This window comes from Papilio machaon, chromosome 17, assembly GCF_912999745.1.
Source record: "Papilio machaon chromosome 17, ilPapMach1.1, whole genome shotgun sequence".
In the NCBI taxonomy this organism is placed as follows: domain Eukaryota; kingdom Metazoa; phylum Arthropoda; class Insecta; order Lepidoptera; family Papilionidae; genus Papilio; species Papilio machaon.
This window is the reverse complement of record NC_060002.1, coordinates 5,494,802-5,514,670: the sequence shown is the minus strand read 5'-3', so window position 1 is coordinate 5,514,670 and position 19,869 is coordinate 5,494,802. Positions and strand designations below refer to the sequence as shown.

Here is a 19,869-nt window from a genome sequence, read left to right as displayed (position 1 = left end):
ACACTTGTTTTTTTTTTTTCAATCTTTCCTACAAAGTTTCCAGTAATGTTTGCTATTGCTCAACTATTTTTTTTTTCTGGAAACATTACAGTTCATATCAATATAACTTTTATTAACAAAAATATTTTAATATTCATAGACAATATAGATTAAAAAAAATTAAATTAATATAAAAGTTAAAGGCACAATGAGACTTCTGTATATAACAGAAAATTCTCAATTTAACATTAAATTTTTATATATTTTACAATTTTACGTCCAACCACCGGTCAGTTTGTGGAATAATTCCTCATCTAGTGTTTGATTTGCGTCTTTGGAGCGCATTGAGAGGAAAATGTAACCTCCGATGAACTCGTGAACAACTTTACAATCCGCAGACTGCACAGAGAATATTATATTGCCTTCTTCAAATTGCACCATCATGTGTTTTATTTCCCAATTCACGTTCCATGCCTGTAAAATAAAATAAAAATTATAAATCACTAACAGTTGCACGCGACTTTGTCCGCACAAAAATAAAAAATCAAATTATAGCTTATGTCATCTGAAGATAGTGTAGTTTTAGATCCAATTCAATGCAAACAAACAAATCATCTTTATAATATTACAGCTGTAGCCCGCGACTCCGTCTGCGCAGAATAAAAAAAACTTAAGTAGCCTATGTGTTCTTCCAGACTATATTCTATGATGATACCTTCAAACAAACATTCATCCATCCATCTAAGTATAATCCATCCATCTTTTAGTAAGATATAGTACAGATAACAAAATATATTTAGTTAATAGCAACATAAGGCACCCCATACACCGGAGACCAAAATTCTAGTCTTCTTTCCCTTCCCGATATCTTATAATGAAACGATAGCTAGGGATAGATTTGGCAGGGAAGGGGAAATATAGGATTTTGTACCAACTCTTAAGTCTTAGCAAATATATCACTACCCTATTTTTGTATATATCACAAGGTGGCAAATAGACAATTAAATTCGAAATTGCAGATGCGTTACCTTTTATAGATAGAGGAGGGGACACATTAGGGGAAATATTCTTTTTTTGGACATGTCTACGTCAAATCCACTTTCTTTTACCATCTTTTACTTACAAGAAAAGGATAGGAAGGGGAAGGGGGAATTAAACAAATCAAGTTTGCTCGATTGTTTATCACAAAAATATTGTATACTAGCTTTTACCCGCGACTCCGTCCGCGCGGAATAAAAAAAATAGAAACCGGTGTAAAAATTATCCTATGTCCGTTTCCTGGTTCTAAGCTACCTGCCCACCAATTTTCAGTCAAATCGATTCAGCCGTTCTTGAGTTATAAATAGTGTAACTAACACGACTTTCTTTTATATATTAGGTCCTTACATATGAAATTGGCGTTTTGTATGGGAGGAACAAAAAGTCGAATATTTTTTAATATAATATATTTAATTAATCAAAGTATGAACCATTATTTTCTATGCACTTTTGCTATCTCATAGGTAGTTCATTGATCCCTTTACTAAAAAAAAACAGTCTGACGGGAATCAATAAAATCTTTGAAGGCGATTTGGACTGCCCATCGGAGTTGAATTTTTTCCCTTGCAAGAAGTTATCCAAATTTCGAAAAAAATGGTAATCTGTTGGAGCAAGGTCCGGGGAGTACGGAGAATGTCTTAGACTTTCCAATTGAAGCTCTTCTAATTTAGTAGCCGTCTGTTGCGCAGTGTGTGGTCTAGCGTTGTCGTGAAGCAGCAGTTGCGTAGAGCGATTGACCAGCCTAGGTTGTTTAGCCGCTAGCTTTTCCATCATGGTTTGCAATTGCTGACAATAGACATCAGCCGTAATAGTCTGGCCAGATTTGAGAAAACTGTAATGAACAATACCGGCACTAGTCCACCAAACGCTTACAAGTAACTTTTTTGGGGTTAATTTTCGCTTGGGGCAGGATTTGGCTGGCTGGCCAGGATCCAACCATTGCGCTGAGCGCTTCCGATTATCGTAAAGAACCCATTTTTCATCACAGGTAATGATTCGGTTTAAAATACCTTCATTATTGTGCCGGTTTAGTAATGTAACGCAACAGTCGACGCGCGTTTGCCGGTTTGCTTCAGTCAATTCGTGAGGTACCCACCTTTCAAGCTTTTTAATCTTCCCAATTTGCTTCAAGTGAATTAAAACAGTTTTATCACTAACATCGCAGCCTGCAGCTAACTCGGACGTGTTTTGCGATGGATCCGCTTCCACAATAGCCTTCAACTCTTCATTATCAACTTGAGTCACAGGCCGTCCACGGAGCTTGTTCTGCAGATCGAAATTTCCAGAACGAAAACGTTGGCACCAAAAACGAACTGTGTTTTCTTTTGCAACACGACCGCCATACACATCATTCACCCTTCGAGTCGTTTCCGCAGCACTAGTGCCACGGCGGAACTCGTACTCGTAAATAATGCGATATTTTAAGTTTTCCATTTTGTAAAATGAGTGACGCAAACAGAAAAAAACAGAAGAAAAAAAACAAATGAATGACGGTCATCGAACCACAAATACATGAGTCTATAGCTGTACAAATTTGAATTTGGAATTCCTTACCAAAGAGGAAAAATTCGTGATTAAAGTGGCTAGTACGAAAAACGCCAATTTCATATGTAAGGACCTAATATATAAGATATATAAGATGAGCTGACCTTCATGGTGCTGTATCGCCAGGTCTTGATGTGATCGCCAGTGTTGGGGTCGAGGCGCATGATGCGGTTGTTGGCGATGCTGATCACCTCGTCCTTGCGATGTCCCATGAAGCGGACCACGAACAATGTCTGTCCGTACTCGGCGAGGTTCTGCCAAGTCTTTATGTACTGCAGCTTCGCCTCCAGCAGCGGCAAGTCTTTCACATTCGCATGGCTCTCCAGCACACGCTGTGTGAACTGCAATTTTTAACATATTTATTATTATTTTTTTATATGAAAAGGTCACCTAAATTTGCCGAAATCGCGAGGCGACCGTTGCCCATAGACAGATGCGTTGTTTAACTTTAATCAACGGAGAAGGGGACGCACAGGAAGAGGATAGTTCTCCTTCCTATGCGTCCCCTCCTCCGCCAAATCCTTCCCTAACTTTTCTAAAAAAAAAATTAGAAAATGTCTAAAATTCAGCACCAAATTTAAGATAATTAAGCCGTGGATCTGGACCTGGAATGTCTCCAAAGTTTGGCGGTGGTGGTCTTTTGTGTCTTTGGGCTGCGCCAAGGAAGTACTTATGTTTGGTGTGGTTGATATCTTAATTAACTAAGATCAGGTTGGTTAGAAATCTTCACGCCCTTCGTCTAAAGTTCCATTGGACTAGGGAATATTCTAGTATTATTTCCTTTAATTAAACACAAAAGATTAACGTTGTTTGTTAAAAAAAAAATTTACGGAATACAAAATAATGATAATTATACTTCTATATCCCAAACGCGGAGAATGAAAAATTTCATACAAAGACCTTTTAGTCCACTGACAGTGGTGACAAACATTTTATGTTATGTGCAATTTAACTTGTATGAGACAACATTTTTAAACGCGGAATGGACAGCGAGTTAGTTTTCTTTTTAATTCATAAAAAAAAATCACTCCTTTTTCTAATATATCAATGAAAACTTTAGTTTGTTAATTATAACATAATTCAAGGTCAAACAAAAATATAAGTAAAATGATTACAATCCCTCAAACAGGAGATCATTGTATCAAAGCGAGGGAGACACATAATATTTAAACAGAAACGAGAGAGATGACTAAAAAACTATTGTACGAAGCAATTCCTTCTGCGCTTCATCACTTTAGATGTAGATATTTACCTTTCCCTTGAGCTTCTTGAGATATTTGGGCGCGAGGTAGTTCTCTGGCAGCAGATGGTCGAGATGCGGCAGTGCTCGGGGCGGGGGCGAAGCGCCGGGCTGCGGGCGCTGCAGACGGAGCAGGGCGCGCACTCCGGCAGCCTCCTGCAGGAACGCCGCGTCAGCCAGCGAGCGGCCGCGCGCCCCCAGGCGACACGCCGACACCCACTTCGCGTACTGATCCTCCTGCATGTTACAACATTATTTAAACACGACATGACAACTAATTTCAAACTTTTTTTAAATATTATTAGATGGCTAGCGAAACGATCGTTGTTCATAGACATCTCGCAATTGCAGATGCAATCTACGGAGGAAGGGACGTACAGAAAAAGAATATTTTCCCTTCCTATATGTTTTCTCCTCAATCAAATCCACTTCTTCTTAAAGTCATTTCATTATCAGAAAATGGTGGTTGTTTAATGAGAGTGGTGACATTGAACACGCGGCCGCTGCGAACTAACGTCAGTAGCAAGAAGCGCTACGCTGGTGATAATATCAAACATATGATGCTGTATGAGAGTGGACACATGTAAATAGCGACGGAGCTCGCGATTTACTAACAAAAATATCTCCCTAACAGATCTTGATAAAATTAGGCACAGATGTAGAACATAGTCTGAAAGAACACATAGGCTACTTACTATTTTTTTTTATTTCGCGCAGACGGAGTCGCAGACGACAACTAGTATTTAATATATTAACCGGTTTGAAGTAATCAATCGCGCAAAACACTGACGACCAATTTGAACATTAGCTCGCCACATAGAGCTCATATAAGTATTAGCTTTAGGAAGTAATTCCATGTTCTGATGAGTTATTGAGTTCTGATTACCTTTAACATGGTGCACGTAACAGTAGAACCAACATCTAACTTCATCAGTACAAACTAACCGAAGTAATCATTAAGATTTAAAATATAAATAGGTATATAGAACTTACGTCGTCACATTTGAGCCACATCTCGTTCATGGCGTCTTCAGCCGGCACCTCCAGCTTGATGCTGTAGCGACCAGACGCGGGATGTGCGTCCGGAGTCACCTGCACATAACACAATATTTTATTTAAAAAAAAAATAATTATCCGAAAGGACCTTAGCAAAATATCAACAGCGCCCCCCTTTTATAGGAGACATACCTTCTAAAATAAAAATAAACACAAAAATTCATTATAAATACGAAAGCAATAGATTTTGTTCAGTGCCCCCTTCTTACTAGGTCTGGGGGTGGGAGAGTTAAATGAGACTTTTGGCGCCCCTTCCTATAGATAGCTTTTGCCCTACCCAAGGCATTGAGAGCATACCTCAGCACCACGCAGTTCTACAGCATAGGAAGGCGGGTCTCCACGTGCGGCTGCCTCACTGGAGGAGTGTATACGCAGTACACCATCACGACATGACACCCAGCCACGTTTGTATGCCTTCAGCGTGAACCGCTTCGGTCTATAATAACAATTACACCCTTCATTATTATTATTAGTTTAATTTTTTTTGGTTCGCTCATGGTCTTTCCCCCTCCGCATCCCTTTATCCCACCATGCATAAGATTGGGTTATGCATTTCTAGAGTTTTGAAGCGCCAAGATATTGAATAACTTTAACCCCTTTAAACATCTCTAAATAGAAAACTCAAATTTATATACGAATAGTACAACAACAAGCGGATTTAGGGCTTAAAAGATTTTCACATGAACAAAATTATCTATAGTGGGCCATAATTTACATTGTATACGGATCTAAAAAAAACAATAAGATGTTAATTAAATAAATCTAAATTAATATGAAAAAAAAATTACAGAACAAGTTATTGACAAAAATCATCACATTTATCACAGTATTTTAATTGAAAAAAAAAAATCAGTGATGTAAGATTAGTACATATTGATACTATTTTTAGTAATGAAAGAAAAAATAAAAAACAATTTATACACAGGGGAGGGGGTTTAACTCTTACGCGATCAAACAGCGTCCGTTGCTACACTCACTTGTAGCGCGCACGCGACGAACGAAGTAATGATGCAAAAAAAATCGCATTGTCAATATTGTATATGTAATAATTCTACTGCATATGTTTAAGCTCCTTCTATACATATAAATTGTTAAAAAAATTTGACCCTAAAATGTATTCACCATTGGCCCCAGTAGGTGCTACTAACTGATCTTAGAAATCGTTGACGAGACTTTATTAAGAAATTACAAAGAACTGATCACGTTAATCAATAATTATGCCACCGCATGTGTCATAAACAGTTTTATGTAAGATATGATGTGAGCTAGTTGTATGTTACCTGAGGTACTTGAGGTTGTCTGCGAGTTCGGGCACGTGTGTGATGTCCTGGCGCGCGGGCGGGCCGCCCTCCAGCTGCTGCTGCAGTTGGCTGAGCGCCGCGTCGATGTCGTCCTCGGGCGCGCCCTCGGCCCCGCCGCCCCCCACTGCACCGTCGGCCGCCTCCGCGCTGCCCCCCGCCAGCGTCTGCAGCTCGATTTGTAACTGCAATATACAAAGTAAACAGAGTTGAAAATACAGCGAAATTATTTTTCTTGTCCTTTATTCATACCTGCTTTGTCATGAATAGGATATCTGAAAATATTATAAATCGGACTCGAAGGACCAAAAAAAATCACCATCATAAATTTCAAACTAAACTGTAAACATTAATATGATAATTATACTTATAAATAAGGATCAAGATTGCAATTTTACCTGTAATGCGGCGAAGAGAAGCATCTCCTCCTCAGTGCAGTGCACCTCCTGATTGAGGATCTGCCAGCGCGCCTGCTGGTAGAGCTGGTTGAGGCGCGCCGCGTCCTGCGCCCGCGCCGTCAGGTCGAAGAACGAGTAGAACTTGAAGCGCAGTTGCAGCGTGTCCCACTCGCGTACGTACTGTTCCATTATAGACAACGACGAGTCCAGCCACCTACAAACAATGGCTATACACATTAGCTGATCTCATTTTATCGAAATCCTGTTAAAACAGAGATCAAATTATTTAGGCTTACCCGACATTCATCCTGGCGCGTTCCATAAGAGACTTGGGAGTGAGTAGTGATTCTCGCGACTGTGAATCGGGCTCCAGCGGCGAGTCAGCGAGGGACAGGTCGCTGAGAGCATCCAAAGCGTCAAGAGAGGAGGCGCGCGGCGGAGTGCCGCAATAGCCACCATCGCTGGAGCCGTCGCTCTGTGTACTGTATATGTGACCGCCGTAGCGCCGGATTGTGCCATTCTGTAAAAAAAGGAACATAAATTTAAGCACGATTGATTCGACCTTCCATTATCCCACCACCCAAGAGATACAAATTAATTTAAACCATTTGAAATAAGACTTGCAGTTCTTACATGATTAGAAGCGACAGGCGTAGCTGAAAGGGACCTCGGTGGCGGCGGCGTGGCGGGGCAGGGCCCGTTGGATCGGTCCAGACTGTTGGAGGAGCCGCGCGTAGCCGCTATGAATGTGTTAGTGTCCGGTGGCTGTGTGGACTTTATTTTCTTTGCCTCCTTTAAGTTCTGGTAGTTCTGCTTCAAATGTGAGGGCTCGAGGGGATAGTATAGGGACAGTTCCTCTGGATGCCTTATACCTGAAACACAGCAATCACCGTGTCACATTACTATAGACACGTAACAACTTACCACAAAGTCTTACATCAAGTACTTTGGTCAGAAAAGGGAGGACCTTTTCTGAACAAAATGCTTGAAGTAAAATGACTTCATAAGTGGTCAGAGCGTTCTCTTCTCTACACCTCTGTATTTTTTTCTCATCTATATTACTTCTCTGACCTACGTAAATGCTGACAGTACACCACGTCAGACTAACAACTTGCTCAATTGCCAAATATTCATCCATACACAAATAATGCTCTATAAATAAATGTATAAGTATCAAATTGATTTAAATACCAAAGAAAACATTTTCTTACCGAGATTCTTACAGAGCTGTACAACAGCACTAAAGGTGTCAATAGAGAAGTCTATCTTGCAGTCGATGTATCTTAGATCGGGGAGTTGTATGCGCAGCGGCTTGTGCATGGGCGTGAAATGCAGGGCGGCGTCTGCGTGCACGCCGTATTGGTCGAGCGTGTGCTTCGGCCGGGATAGCCATTTGTTGCGCGTCGGCCACCATAGCGCGTGGTCTGACCAATCCTTTTTGAAGTCTGGAACAGATAATTATAAGAAGTTAGATTATATATAATTCTCATTTTCCAAAAATAATTATATTTTTCTGGTAGAACCAGGTACTGGATTGCACACTACGCTAAATATGTATGTAGGTAGTCAGAGATTTCAAACATAATGATAGGCAACGGAACGTCTTGTTAATATCTAATTTACTGTGGTACATCTAAAATAAAGTTCGTAATTTGTTTCTTCATACAAATTCAACACTTAAAAAAAAAAAACATGTAACATCAGACGATTAAAAAACCAAGATATCCCGTTTCATTTCCGTTACAAAAACGAAAAGGCAAAGAGTAAAAAACCATCACAGCGATGACGTCAGCACTGTGAAGATATCTTTGTTACAAATGTTTTTTTTTTAATAAATGCAGCACTGAGGGGATATAAATTCAGTATCTCTTGTGAGCGCACATTCCCTTTCGGACCATGACTCAATGATATTGATGGGGCATTGCCAGACTAAAGTAATATCGTCTAATTATTTGGGTGAGCTCATTGCTCTAAAAATCTATGTACCACCGTTATCTATGACGCCAGTAGCTGAACTGGTACACTCGTGAGGAACATTAATATACATTACTGTTTGTATGAGTATTGTTCAAAAACTAGAGGCATTTGATAATTGTAGAAGGTACAACAAGATTGCACAATAAAAGCAGCCAAATGAATTACTTATAATTTGATTGGAACCACAATCTTACTAATATTATAATTGCGAATGTTTAGATGGATGGATGGATGTTTCTTTGAAGGTATCTCCGGAACGGCTCAACGGGACTTGATGAAATTTGACATAGATGTAGTCGTGTAGACCATAGTCTGAAAGAACACATAGACTTATTAAGTTTTTTTTCAATGCCACAAGGACACAAATCTCGAATGTGTTGACTGCACGGCTCAAATTCTTTAAAGTTGCCATTTTTAAAATTATCAATTAAAAATAACGTGAACCACATATAATATGACAGATTGAATTGAGATATAATTGAAATAGATATATCTGGTATTTTAGACGACATCTGACAATATAGCAACGGCGTCAGGTCATTTGTTCACCCCACAACTTGCAGCCTGACATTTTTACTGCGACATTTTATAGAGGACCGTAAAGTGAAATGTTACTGCGCTTTTACTATTTTACGATCGAAAATTTTGTACAAAAAATGCGCTCCCCGTAAATCCTCGTTAATCTGTGATTTACAACGCTACTTCTGATTTTATTATATGTTTAACTTCAAATCGCTTTAATGGTGTTTGTTTGATAGGTTTGCAGAGAAAAAGATATATATCCATATTTTTTTTAATGACTTGTTTTCAATGAATTGACAAGTTACACTTTCATTCCATAAAAAACACTTTCTTTAATTCAAAAATTTAATTTATTACTCTCTTTAGTAACATTTACTGTATAGAAAAATAGTCATTATGGCGTCAACGTGACAAACCATTCAATTGTTTAATAGATGTTCCACTTTACTATGCTTTCAAAGAACGACTAAACTCATTAAACAATCACCACGAGACATATATGATTGACGTATTGACATAGACGCCACCAACCTGTGTTTAAATAGTAAAGGAATGGACGAACACTACTAACTTCAACCCTAAGTAGGCTTTAGCCTTCGAGAATAAATTTTTGGAAAGCTACAATTCTTATTTTAAAAAAAATCTTTAAAAATATAAAAAATGAGGGTACTATTATTGTTGCTGTTATAAATAACATTAATATTGGAAAATATAACAGGGTACATAGAAAAAAATTATAAATAAAAAGGTTGGGCATCACTGACATCGGAGACAGTGTAATAAAAGTTATGACTACGCGCTTTACTTATCTTACTTTGAATAAGGTTATAATTTATGTTAAAGTACCTCGTGTTTACTACCTCATGCTTTTTATTGCTAGATAAATCATTAGGCATTTCGTTTAAAGACAAGTGTGAATTTTAACCTTAATTATGACACTTATATGAATAGATAACACAATTTTATTTTATAAGTTTATAAAATATTTTATTCTATGAAAAATCAGTATCACAATATATTTATGTAAAAGTGACATTGATAATTCTTTTACGAAAAGACATGGTAATACTTTTCACTGCCTTATTTAATCTTTGGTTCCGTGTTCGTAGTTCACGCGTCTGCCGTCCGCCATTTTGGCGTGATTGTCGCATTTAACACTGAGTTTGTTAATCGAATTGGAAGATTTGTGGTCTCGTTTTCATTTCACAGGTACGAATTATTTACTGATTTAATTATTGACATTTATAACATGGTTTGAACATAAAATTCAGCACCACTATAGATTTTCTTTATTAATAACACAAGAATAATCGAAATGTGGCATTGACGACAGCGCCGCGCCGTCTGTCTACGTTTAATTCGTAAAAGTATTTCCTAATAAGAATGTACAAACGATTTATACAGATGGCGTTGATGTATCTCTGCGTTTATACTTGTTAGATTTTTATAAGTTGTGCACAAGACAAGAACTTAACAAAAACAAGTACATAGTGTTATGTACAATACTTTTGTAAAGATCCTATATACAAGTGTAGCTATATTGGTGTAAAAAAGTACATAATACAAGCAAATTATGTCTCAATCTGATTTTTATATTACGAATTAGGAATCATCTTAGGCTCTTACAACGAATATACGTCTATATCATCCTTGTGTAGTTAATTATTTTTACATATTTTCTTGACTAGGAAACCTAACAATAGATTTTGTTTTATAAAATAGATATTATAGCTTTTACTTGTATGACCTGTAATTTATATATTACCAATAAAATTGTAATTGTAGCTAATTTTGCAATAGAAATTCTACAAATTATGGATAATATTACTAGATAAATTTTAATTTATTTTATATAAAATGTTGCAAATGTACTCAGGAAATATTAATACCATTTAAATGATTTTCAGATTCCTTACTTTGAAGATAAAAAAATACATTATTACTTTTTCAATAATGACAACTAAAAGAATTGTAAAGGTAACAAAAATAGTACCTCCTTAACCGTTGCTTTAACTTTATTTATTTTTAGCAAAGTAATTATTAAATTTATAACAAATAAGCAAACTAAATAACTACATTGATATAAAATTGCAAAATACAATTTAAATTTTTCAATTGCTTAAAAAAAATCCAATAAACTTTTAAATTATATTCTTGTGAAGAGATAAATAATTAGCTTTATTTTAAATTTATGTTATTTTTACTTTATAGCCTATGCAAGAAATAGATGTAAAAGAAATTGACATAATGGTGGAAAATTGCAATAATGAGTGTGAAGGAGTAACTATGATGCCACTAAAAAATATATCTGGAGACATAAACTATGTGATTATGGTACAAGAAGACACAATGCAAGCTAACAATAATATCCAGGTATTTAATTAAGCCTAAAAAAAATCAGTGCTACATTTACTTAATCAAGAGGGGACTTAATATGATCTAAAGAAAAGATCAATGTAATTTCTAGTATCTAAGGGGGCCTTACCATAAAAAACTTATCGTGGGTTTCTGAAATGAAAATCCCCGTTTAAAACATAATATTACCTCTATTTTGTCAAAAATAATGACTTCCCAGATGATATATGTTTTATACAAAGAATTTGATGTCAGAAACCAACGGTTAGTGTTTCAATTACAATTTATCGCATGCTTATTTTAGAACTACCAAAAATTATTTTTTAATTATTTAGCGTAGGCTTCCGAAATGCGATCTTGATAAATAAACAAGGTATTTTTAAGGAAAGCCGTTTTGGTGATACATATTTAAGGGTAAAACTTTTATAACCACGTTCCCGTCCATAATATCAATCACAAGCAGTCAAAGGGTTAAAAAATGTGTTTAACTAAACATTGTCAAACTATATTTTTTGGAGTAATACAATTAGCGTTGCCAGGCGTCCAGATAAAGCCGGACATAGGTAAGCTTTTTGATTGGGTGTCCGGCCAAAATAAACGGTGTCCGATTTGTCCGGCTTTTGTTAGGCTTTTTACATTTCCCAAACGTGAGTGTACCTATTAATACTGAGACAAAATTCTAAATAATATAGGGTGTCCCGACTTTTCTACCCAAATGTCCGGCCAAACAAGGCTGGTTTGTCCGGCTAGTAGGCTTGGCGACCTGGCAACCCTAAATACAATAGATGTTTCCAATTATTAATATAGGATAAATAAGTAGTAGAAATAAATAATAAAATACTTGTCAATATTTTTTTTCTATTTTAGGATGACGGTATTCAAATTTATGAGTGTGATAAAAATGAAAATCTTAATATTGATACTAACAATATTAAAGCTGATGCAACTGATAAAAAAGCAAACACGAAGCATTTCCGAGGACATTTCGAGTGCAGTTTCTGTTCCTACATTGCAACTCGACGGTAAGCCAGTCATTTATACACAAGAAATTTTTTTATTAAAAAAAAAACGGAAATTCGAAAACACAATGGTACTAGACGGCGATTGAACCCGGACCTGCTACTTATTAGACTGTTGTTAAACTACTCATGTCTGTTTATACAATTAGTAATAAAACCTATATATGTAACAACATAACTCAATCAGTAACTAAGAGGGGTAGACAGAGACCACGGACATCAATTTGGCGTAGTCCTGACTCTCCCCATAAACCTTATATTTACAGATATTTGCTCTTGAGACATGTGAAATCTCATTCGGAGGTTCGACAGCACAAATGCGATGTGTGCGGGCGTGGCTTCAAGACTGCCAGCTCGCTGCAAAACCACATCAACATGCACTACGGCGTCAAGCCGCATCTGTGTAAATATTGTAACACTTCATATACGACCTCAGGTAAGTTCAACGTCGTACATAACATAAGACTCTCAACATTTCAAACATCTTAGCGGCTAGAAATATCACAAAATTTTAGTTCTAGTAAGGAGCAAAGGTATGCACTTCGCAACTGACCTTGAACCGCCAAAATTATGTAATCGGCCAATATTATGTTAACAAATTTGTTTAACTTTTTGTTGTTAGAAATTTAACCATTTTAACCAAATTACTAAAAAATAATAAAAAATTCCAGGTGAGTTAATACGTCACATCAGATATAAACATACTCATGAAAAGCCTCACAAATGTAACGAGTGTGACTACGCGTCCGTGGAACTGTCAAAACTACGCCGACATCTACGATGCCACACAGGCGAACGTCCGTACCAGGTATAGTTTCGACCAATTTTCATAGCGGCTAGAAATGTCGCACAATAGACTGAACACAATTTTAGGTGTAGACAGAACGTAAAAGGGCGCGGGGGCGGCGCATAATTACATCTTGAATATAATTGAATCTGAATCTGAATTTGAAGAACATAATTGAATCTTCTAATACAAATAATAACAATGATTTTACCCTAATTCAGCTATCATAGTACCAATAAGGTTTAATATTCGCAGGTATTAAACATATTTAATGAAAGATGTCCGTTGAAATTATACTTTTAAAAAATACTTTTGTATTACAGTGTCCACACTGCACCTACGCATCGGCGGACACTTTCAAGCTGAAGCGACATCTGCGCACACACACCGGTGAAAAGCCCTACAAATGTGAACATTGCAATATGAAATTCACTCAATCAAATTCATTGAAGTCACACAAACAAATACATAACGGTAAGAGTTTATTTACTAAATAATGTGAAATCACAAACCAACAGGTTTACAAAATATTTTCGGTTTTTCCGCAACTAGATCCTCGGAAAGTGTAGACTGATATATCGTATGCGTATATGTTTTTTATCTTCAACCTTCTCATTGTCGCTGAACCAGAACCTATTTTGACAAGAGTGCACCGACCTCTATACATGGACTGGCAATAAACCGTGATAATTTGTGCCTATTCGATTTTCGCCATTTTAGTGCTGACGGTTGCGATTGATTTTTTTTATTTTACTACCAGTTATAATGAAACCAAGATTTTGTTTAAAGCAACCGAGAGGCAGGTGTTCGCGTGTGACGTGTGTCCGACAAAGTGTGGCCGCATGACGGACCTGCGCATACATATACAGAAGTTGCACACCTCCGCTGATCAGCCCTTTAAATGTAAAATATGTGATGAAATGTTTCCTGATCGTTATACCTGGAAAATTCATCATAAGGTAGGTTAAAGGCACCGAGCTCGAGAGATCCTGCATGTTTTAGCAATTAACATTAAACAAATTTAATTAATTGTAGACGCACAAAGGTGAGAAATGCTACAAGTCTAAAATCTGCTCATTCGCCGGATGTTCGATGGCCAGGCTCAAGACGCACATGCTCAAGCACATGGACATCAAACCATTTGCCTGTAAACAGTGCGAGCAACGCTTCAGGTAACTTGCTTTTAAGAAGTAATTTTCTTAATATTTCATTTACCATATTGTTGGTCAGGTTGTCGTATAAAGAAGTAGTAGAACTATTAATTAATTAATCAGTAAACAAAAATTTTTGTGGTGAAGGAAAACATCATAAACCTGCACATATCTGTGAAATTCAAAGACATGTGTAAATTCAACTCACTACTAAACTGTTAATAATATTTCTTCAGACAAAAGCAGTTGCTAAGACGACATGAAAATTTGTACCACACACCGGGATATGTACGTCCACCATCGAAAGAGAAGACTCATTCTTGTCATGAATGTGGTCGCGCCTTTGCTTACCCAGGCAACTTGAGTCGCCATCTTAGCTTCCACGAGCCAAAGCCTGCACCATCCGAACAGGTTGTAATTCCTGATCGAATTAAAGAGGTTCAATGTATCAGTGGACAGCCAAAGGTTGGTATTGGGTTTTATTTGTATGAAAGTAGCTACAGTATATAATGCATGCCAAGAAGTATCATCGATTGACTATTTTTGTTAAATACCAAAACCTTAAAACAATTAGTTTAGTTTTTTATCTATATATATAAAAGAAAGTCGTGTTAGTTACACCATTTATAACTCAAGAACGGCTGAATCGATTTGACTGAAAATTGGTGGGCAGGTAGCTTAGAACCAGGAAACGGACATAGGATAATTTTTACCCCGTTTTCTTTTTTTTTTTTTATTCCGCGCGGACGGAGTCGCGGGTAAAAGCTAGTTATTTATAATTTCTATATAATACAAAACCTTCTATTTTAGGTAAAACCTGAACTGTCTATAATTGAGCCAATGTATATAGATGAACAGAAGCATAACAAAAAAATAACTTTGTACGATACCGACACAAAGTCATATTTTCTCATAGAAGTCATCAACTATGATAATTCTGAATCTATGATTGCATTCCCCACTGAATGTATTGAAGGAAATATACAAGGTAATTTAATAAAAAACTATTTTATTCGACACTACGCTAACTTTGACATGACTGAAATCTTTCAGCTTTTAACTTCCGAAACATATGCAGAGAAATATATTGTTATCTCTTTCTTGTGAAAGACACAGGAAAAATCTTGATAGTAGACACCAACGGTTCAGAAACAACTAATATTACGTCAAACAGTTGTATTTCAGCTTGAAAGGTTAAAATTATAGAGACATCTTTATTTATAGGCGAGGAACAAGAGGTGGAGGATGCAGAGGACGTAAAGAACAATCTGATCACGAATGTGGACACATGTTTCGGATTTGATGTATAAAAGCTTTTAAATAATAGTACAATGATATCGTTTGATTAGAATAATTTGTTACAACTGAAGCAGTTTTCTTAGTAAGAAATAATTAAGTTCAAGCTGGAAAAGTTTAAAAACAAAATTAAATCCTCCGTTTAAAAATAATCACTTATTTTTGTTCTATACATGCGATATTCGCATACTATTTTAAGGTAGCATACGATTTATTTTCTTTATTTGTTTTCTATGTGTTTAAGGTAAACTAAGTTTAATTTTGTTTCATTTGATCTACACAATGTAAAAAATTGTTAAGTTTACATAAATAAAAAAATTTAAAAAATTTTAAGAGATTCAATTTTACAAACATTTCTAAGTTCCATTTCGATTATCTATATATGTATTTTAAAATTTGTATAGTTCAAAACTTTTTCGGAATTTACCTGTACAATAGAGCAAATCAAAAGGAAATTTTCGTTGTCTCGAAAATGGCAACACTTTAACATAGAACGATAATAATCCACCGAATAAAATTGATATGTTATGTTGAATAATTCTAAAATAATGACGTACATGGCAAGTGTCGATATTGCATGAATTTAATTTGCATATAATTGCAAAATTTATGTAAAGTTTAAACGATGAACAATGATTTGTTATGCATTTTCTTGAGATCGCTTTAATAAGGGTTATGTTACTCAAGACTTCAGGACAAGTTTTAATTTTCATGGCTCTCGGTTTATTATACTTTAAATTTTAAACGATCAAAGTATCGTCAACACTATACGAAAAAAAAAATTGAAACAAAAAACCAAATAAAGTTATCGTGCTATATAAAAAAATGTTATCTGCAACCTACATTACAATTTTCAACGTTAAGCCAATGCAGATAAAATTCAAATTAAGATAGTAATGTAAATTTAAAGGTGATGTTAGAGGACATTGGTAGGACGCGAAACTTGCAATTATATGCAATGATTTTAACGAGCTCTTATATAATCGTAATTGTTGCCTTAATAATTATTCCAGTGGTGTCTCGTGTTATACCTTACTTGGTTGTAGTCCTTTAAAGGGGCGCCAATACTTGGTAGCTTTATCTTAACCTTGATTTAGTACTCTCTGCATATGGCCGTCAATAAACTACAGGTTGCCAGTGTACTCAATATTTCTGGAATTTTCTAGAACTAAATATTTAAAGGGAATATGACGATAAATAATTAGTAACACGGTACCAAATATAGACAATTTATATCCCGAACCCAAAAGTCTAAATTTATCGTGGTACAAAATTAAGAGGCAATATCCATTGGATTGGATTTCGTAGAAAACAAAGCCAAGTTCTTTAGATGTTTTATTGTATACTAGCTTTTACCTGCGACTCCATCCGCGCGGAATAAAAAATAGAAAACGGGGTAAAAATTATCCTATGTCCGTTTCCTGGTTCTAAGCTACCTGCCCACCAATTTTCAGTCAAATCGATTCAGCCGTTCTTGAGTTATAAATAGTGTAACTAACACGACTTTCTTTTATATATATAGATTTTAGATAAAAAGAGTTCTAAGTGATTGTAGATTTCATAATAAATACAGTCGAACCTGAATAAGCGGAAATCTCTACGAGAGTCATTGTTCAGTCCAGATGGTCGACCTCCATAAGCGAGAAACTCGGGTAAAAGAGAAACCTTTATAAGCGAGAAATATATCGTGGTCCCTTGGATTCTCGCTTATCAAGGTTTTTTTTTTAGTTTGAATTTTAACACAATAAACTTTTAGAGAATTATTAGTCAAGATCATCTCGAGCGTATTGCGCGCTAAAGTTCCCAAAACCAAGTGACAGATAGCTGTAGTGAGGCGACGTAAGCGTTGATATTTGACATGTCTAGTGCTGCGCCGATACACCGGCACAGTGTTGATTTTTGTCTCTAACAGTTCGGCCATCCTGCATTTCCTTCGTCCTCGAAGGAGTATTGATCCTTGCTGCATCGTTTTACACGCTGTCCCAAGCGCCATGAAGAGCCAGAACACCTCCAAGAAAAAGGACCTAAAAGCAAATCAGCCCCGTAGGCAGAAAATATAGCCCCGTAGGCAAACATATAGCCCCGAAGGCAAACATACAGCCCCGTAGGCAAAACATATAGCCCCGTAGGCAAACATATAGCCCCGTAGGCACAACTTAGCCCCGTAGGCACAACTTAGCCCCGTAGGCAAAACATATAGCCCCGTAGGCAAAACATATAGCCCCGTAGGCAAAACATATAGCCCCGTAGGCAAAACATATAGCCCCGTAGGCACAACTTAGCCCCGTAGGCAAAACACAGCCCGGAGGCAAACATATAGCCCCGTAGGCAAACATATAGCCCCGAAGGCACAACTTAGCCCCGTAGGCACAACTTAGCCCCGTAGGCAAAACATATAGCACATTTTGTATCAACCATGTATCTGAAATAAAACTAATAATAATTGTTATTAAACATACGCCCGGAGGCTAAACATACGCCCCATAGGCAATCTTTGATTTTCTTTTATCAATCATGTGTCTGAAATAAAAGTTTTATTAATCATACGCCCCATAGGCAAAACATACGCCCGGAGGCAACATATACGCCCGGAGGCTAAACATACGCCCCATAGGCAATCTTTGATTTTCTTTTATCAATCATGTGTCTGAAATAAAAGTTTTATTAATCATACGCCCCATAGGCAAAACATACGCCCGGAGGCAACATATACGCCCTGAGGCTAGACATACGCCCCATAGGCAATCTTTGATTTTCTTTTATCAATCATGTGTCTGAAATAAAAGTTTTATTAATCATACGCCCCATAGGCAAAACATACGCCCGGAGGCAACATATACGCCCTGAGGCTAAACATACGCCCCATAGGCAATCTTTGATTTTCTTTTATCAATCATGTGTCTGAAATAAAAGTTTTATTAATCATACGCCCCATAGGCAAAACATACGCCCGGAGGCAACATATACGCCCGGAGGCTAAACATACGCCCCATAGGCAATCTTTGATTTTCTTTTTTTTTTTTTTATATCGATCATGAGTCTGAAATAAAAGTTATCATTATTATTATTTTTTACTACCATGTCAAATACCTGGCATTCCGCGCACCCTGTACTCCATGACATCTATACATCAAGACTCTCCACAGATTCGCGGCCTCGGCCTGCTCGCGACAGGCACTTCACGAGCGTACTACTCGCGACGGGTGCTCCACAAGCGCCGTTGCTCGCGACAGGTGCTCCACAAGCGCCACTGCTAACGACAGGCACTTTACAAGCGCACTGCTCACCACACGCGTTTCACTGGTGCGCTGATTGTAAACAGGCACCGCTCAGGCGCGCTGATTGTAAACAGGCACCGCTCAGGCGCGCTGATTGTAAACAGGCACCGCTCAGGCGCGCTGATTGTAAACAGGCACCGCTCAGGCGCGCTGATTGTAGACAGGCACCGCTCAGGCGCGCTGATTGTAGACAGGCACCGCTCAGGCGCGCTGATTGTAAACAGGCACCGCTCAGGCGCGCTGATTGTAGACAGGCACCGCTCAGGCGCGCTGATTGTAGACAGGCACCGCTCAGGCGCGCTGATTGTAGACAGGCACCGCTCAGGCGCGCTGATTGTAGACAGGCACCGCTCAGGCGCGCTGATTGTAGACAGGCACCGCTCAGGCGCGCTGATTGTAGACAGGCCCCGCTCAGGCGCGCTGATTGTAGACAGGCACCGCTCAGGCGCGCTGATTGTAGACAGGCACCGCTCAGGCGCGCTGATCGTAAACAGGCACCGCTCAGGCGCGCTGATTGTAGACAGGCACCGCTCAGGCGCGCTGATTGTAGACAGGCACCGCTCAGGCGCGCTGATTGTAGACAGGCACCGCTCAGGCGCGCTGATCGTAAACTGGCACCGCTCAGGCGCGCTGATTGTAGACAGGCACCGCTCAGGCGCGCTGCTCTCGACACGCGCTTCAATGGCGCGCTGCTCGCGACACGCGCTTCAATGGCGCGTTGCTCGCGACACGCGCTTCGATCGCGCGCTGCTCGCGACACGCGCTTCAATCGCGCGCTGCTCGCGACACGCGCTTCAATGGCGCGCTGCTCTCGACACGCGCTTTAATCGCGCGCTGCTCTCCACACGCGCTTCAATCGCGCGCTGCTCGCGACACGCGCTTCGATCGCGCGCTGCTCGCGACACGCGCTTCAATCGCGCGCTTCTCGCG

General features: G+C 38.1%; 2 protein-coding genes across 2 annotated transcripts in view; one reads left to right on the top strand and one right to left on the bottom strand.

Moving 5' to 3' along the window:
* Positions 1-223: 223 nt before the first annotated feature.
* Positions 224-19,869, bottom strand: part of LOC106721672 (unc-112-related protein) — a 49,668-nt gene continuing 30,022 nt past the window's right edge. The window contains exons 2-11 of the mRNA XM_014516691.2: positions 7,766-8,001; positions 7,188-7,426; positions 6,851-7,074; positions 6,555-6,768; positions 6,139-6,341; positions 5,156-5,294; positions 4,796-4,894; positions 3,815-4,039; positions 2,667-2,903; positions 224-453 (exon numbers count right to left, since the gene is read on the bottom strand). Of these exons, the coding sequence (XP_014372177.2) occupies positions 253-453; positions 2,667-2,903; positions 3,815-4,039; positions 4,796-4,894; positions 5,156-5,294; positions 6,139-6,341; positions 6,555-6,768; positions 6,851-7,074; positions 7,188-7,426; positions 7,766-8,001 (2,017 nt within the window). The 3' untranslated portion in view covers positions 224-252. The remainder of the gene's footprint in view (positions 454-2,666; positions 2,904-3,814; positions 4,040-4,795; positions 4,895-5,155; positions 5,295-6,138; positions 6,342-6,554; positions 6,769-6,850; positions 7,075-7,187; positions 7,427-7,765; positions 8,002-19,869) is intronic.
* LOC106721673 (transcriptional repressor CTCFL) lies at positions 13,838-14,904 on the top strand. Its single transcript, XM_045681769.1, has 3 exons — positions 13,838-14,173; positions 14,250-14,386; positions 14,602-14,904. The coding sequence occupies exons 1-3, from the start codon at positions 14,057-14,059 to the stop codon at positions 14,873-14,875; spliced, it is 528 nt and encodes a 175-aa protein (XP_045537725.1). The 5' UTR covers positions 13,838-14,056; the 3' UTR covers positions 14,876-14,904.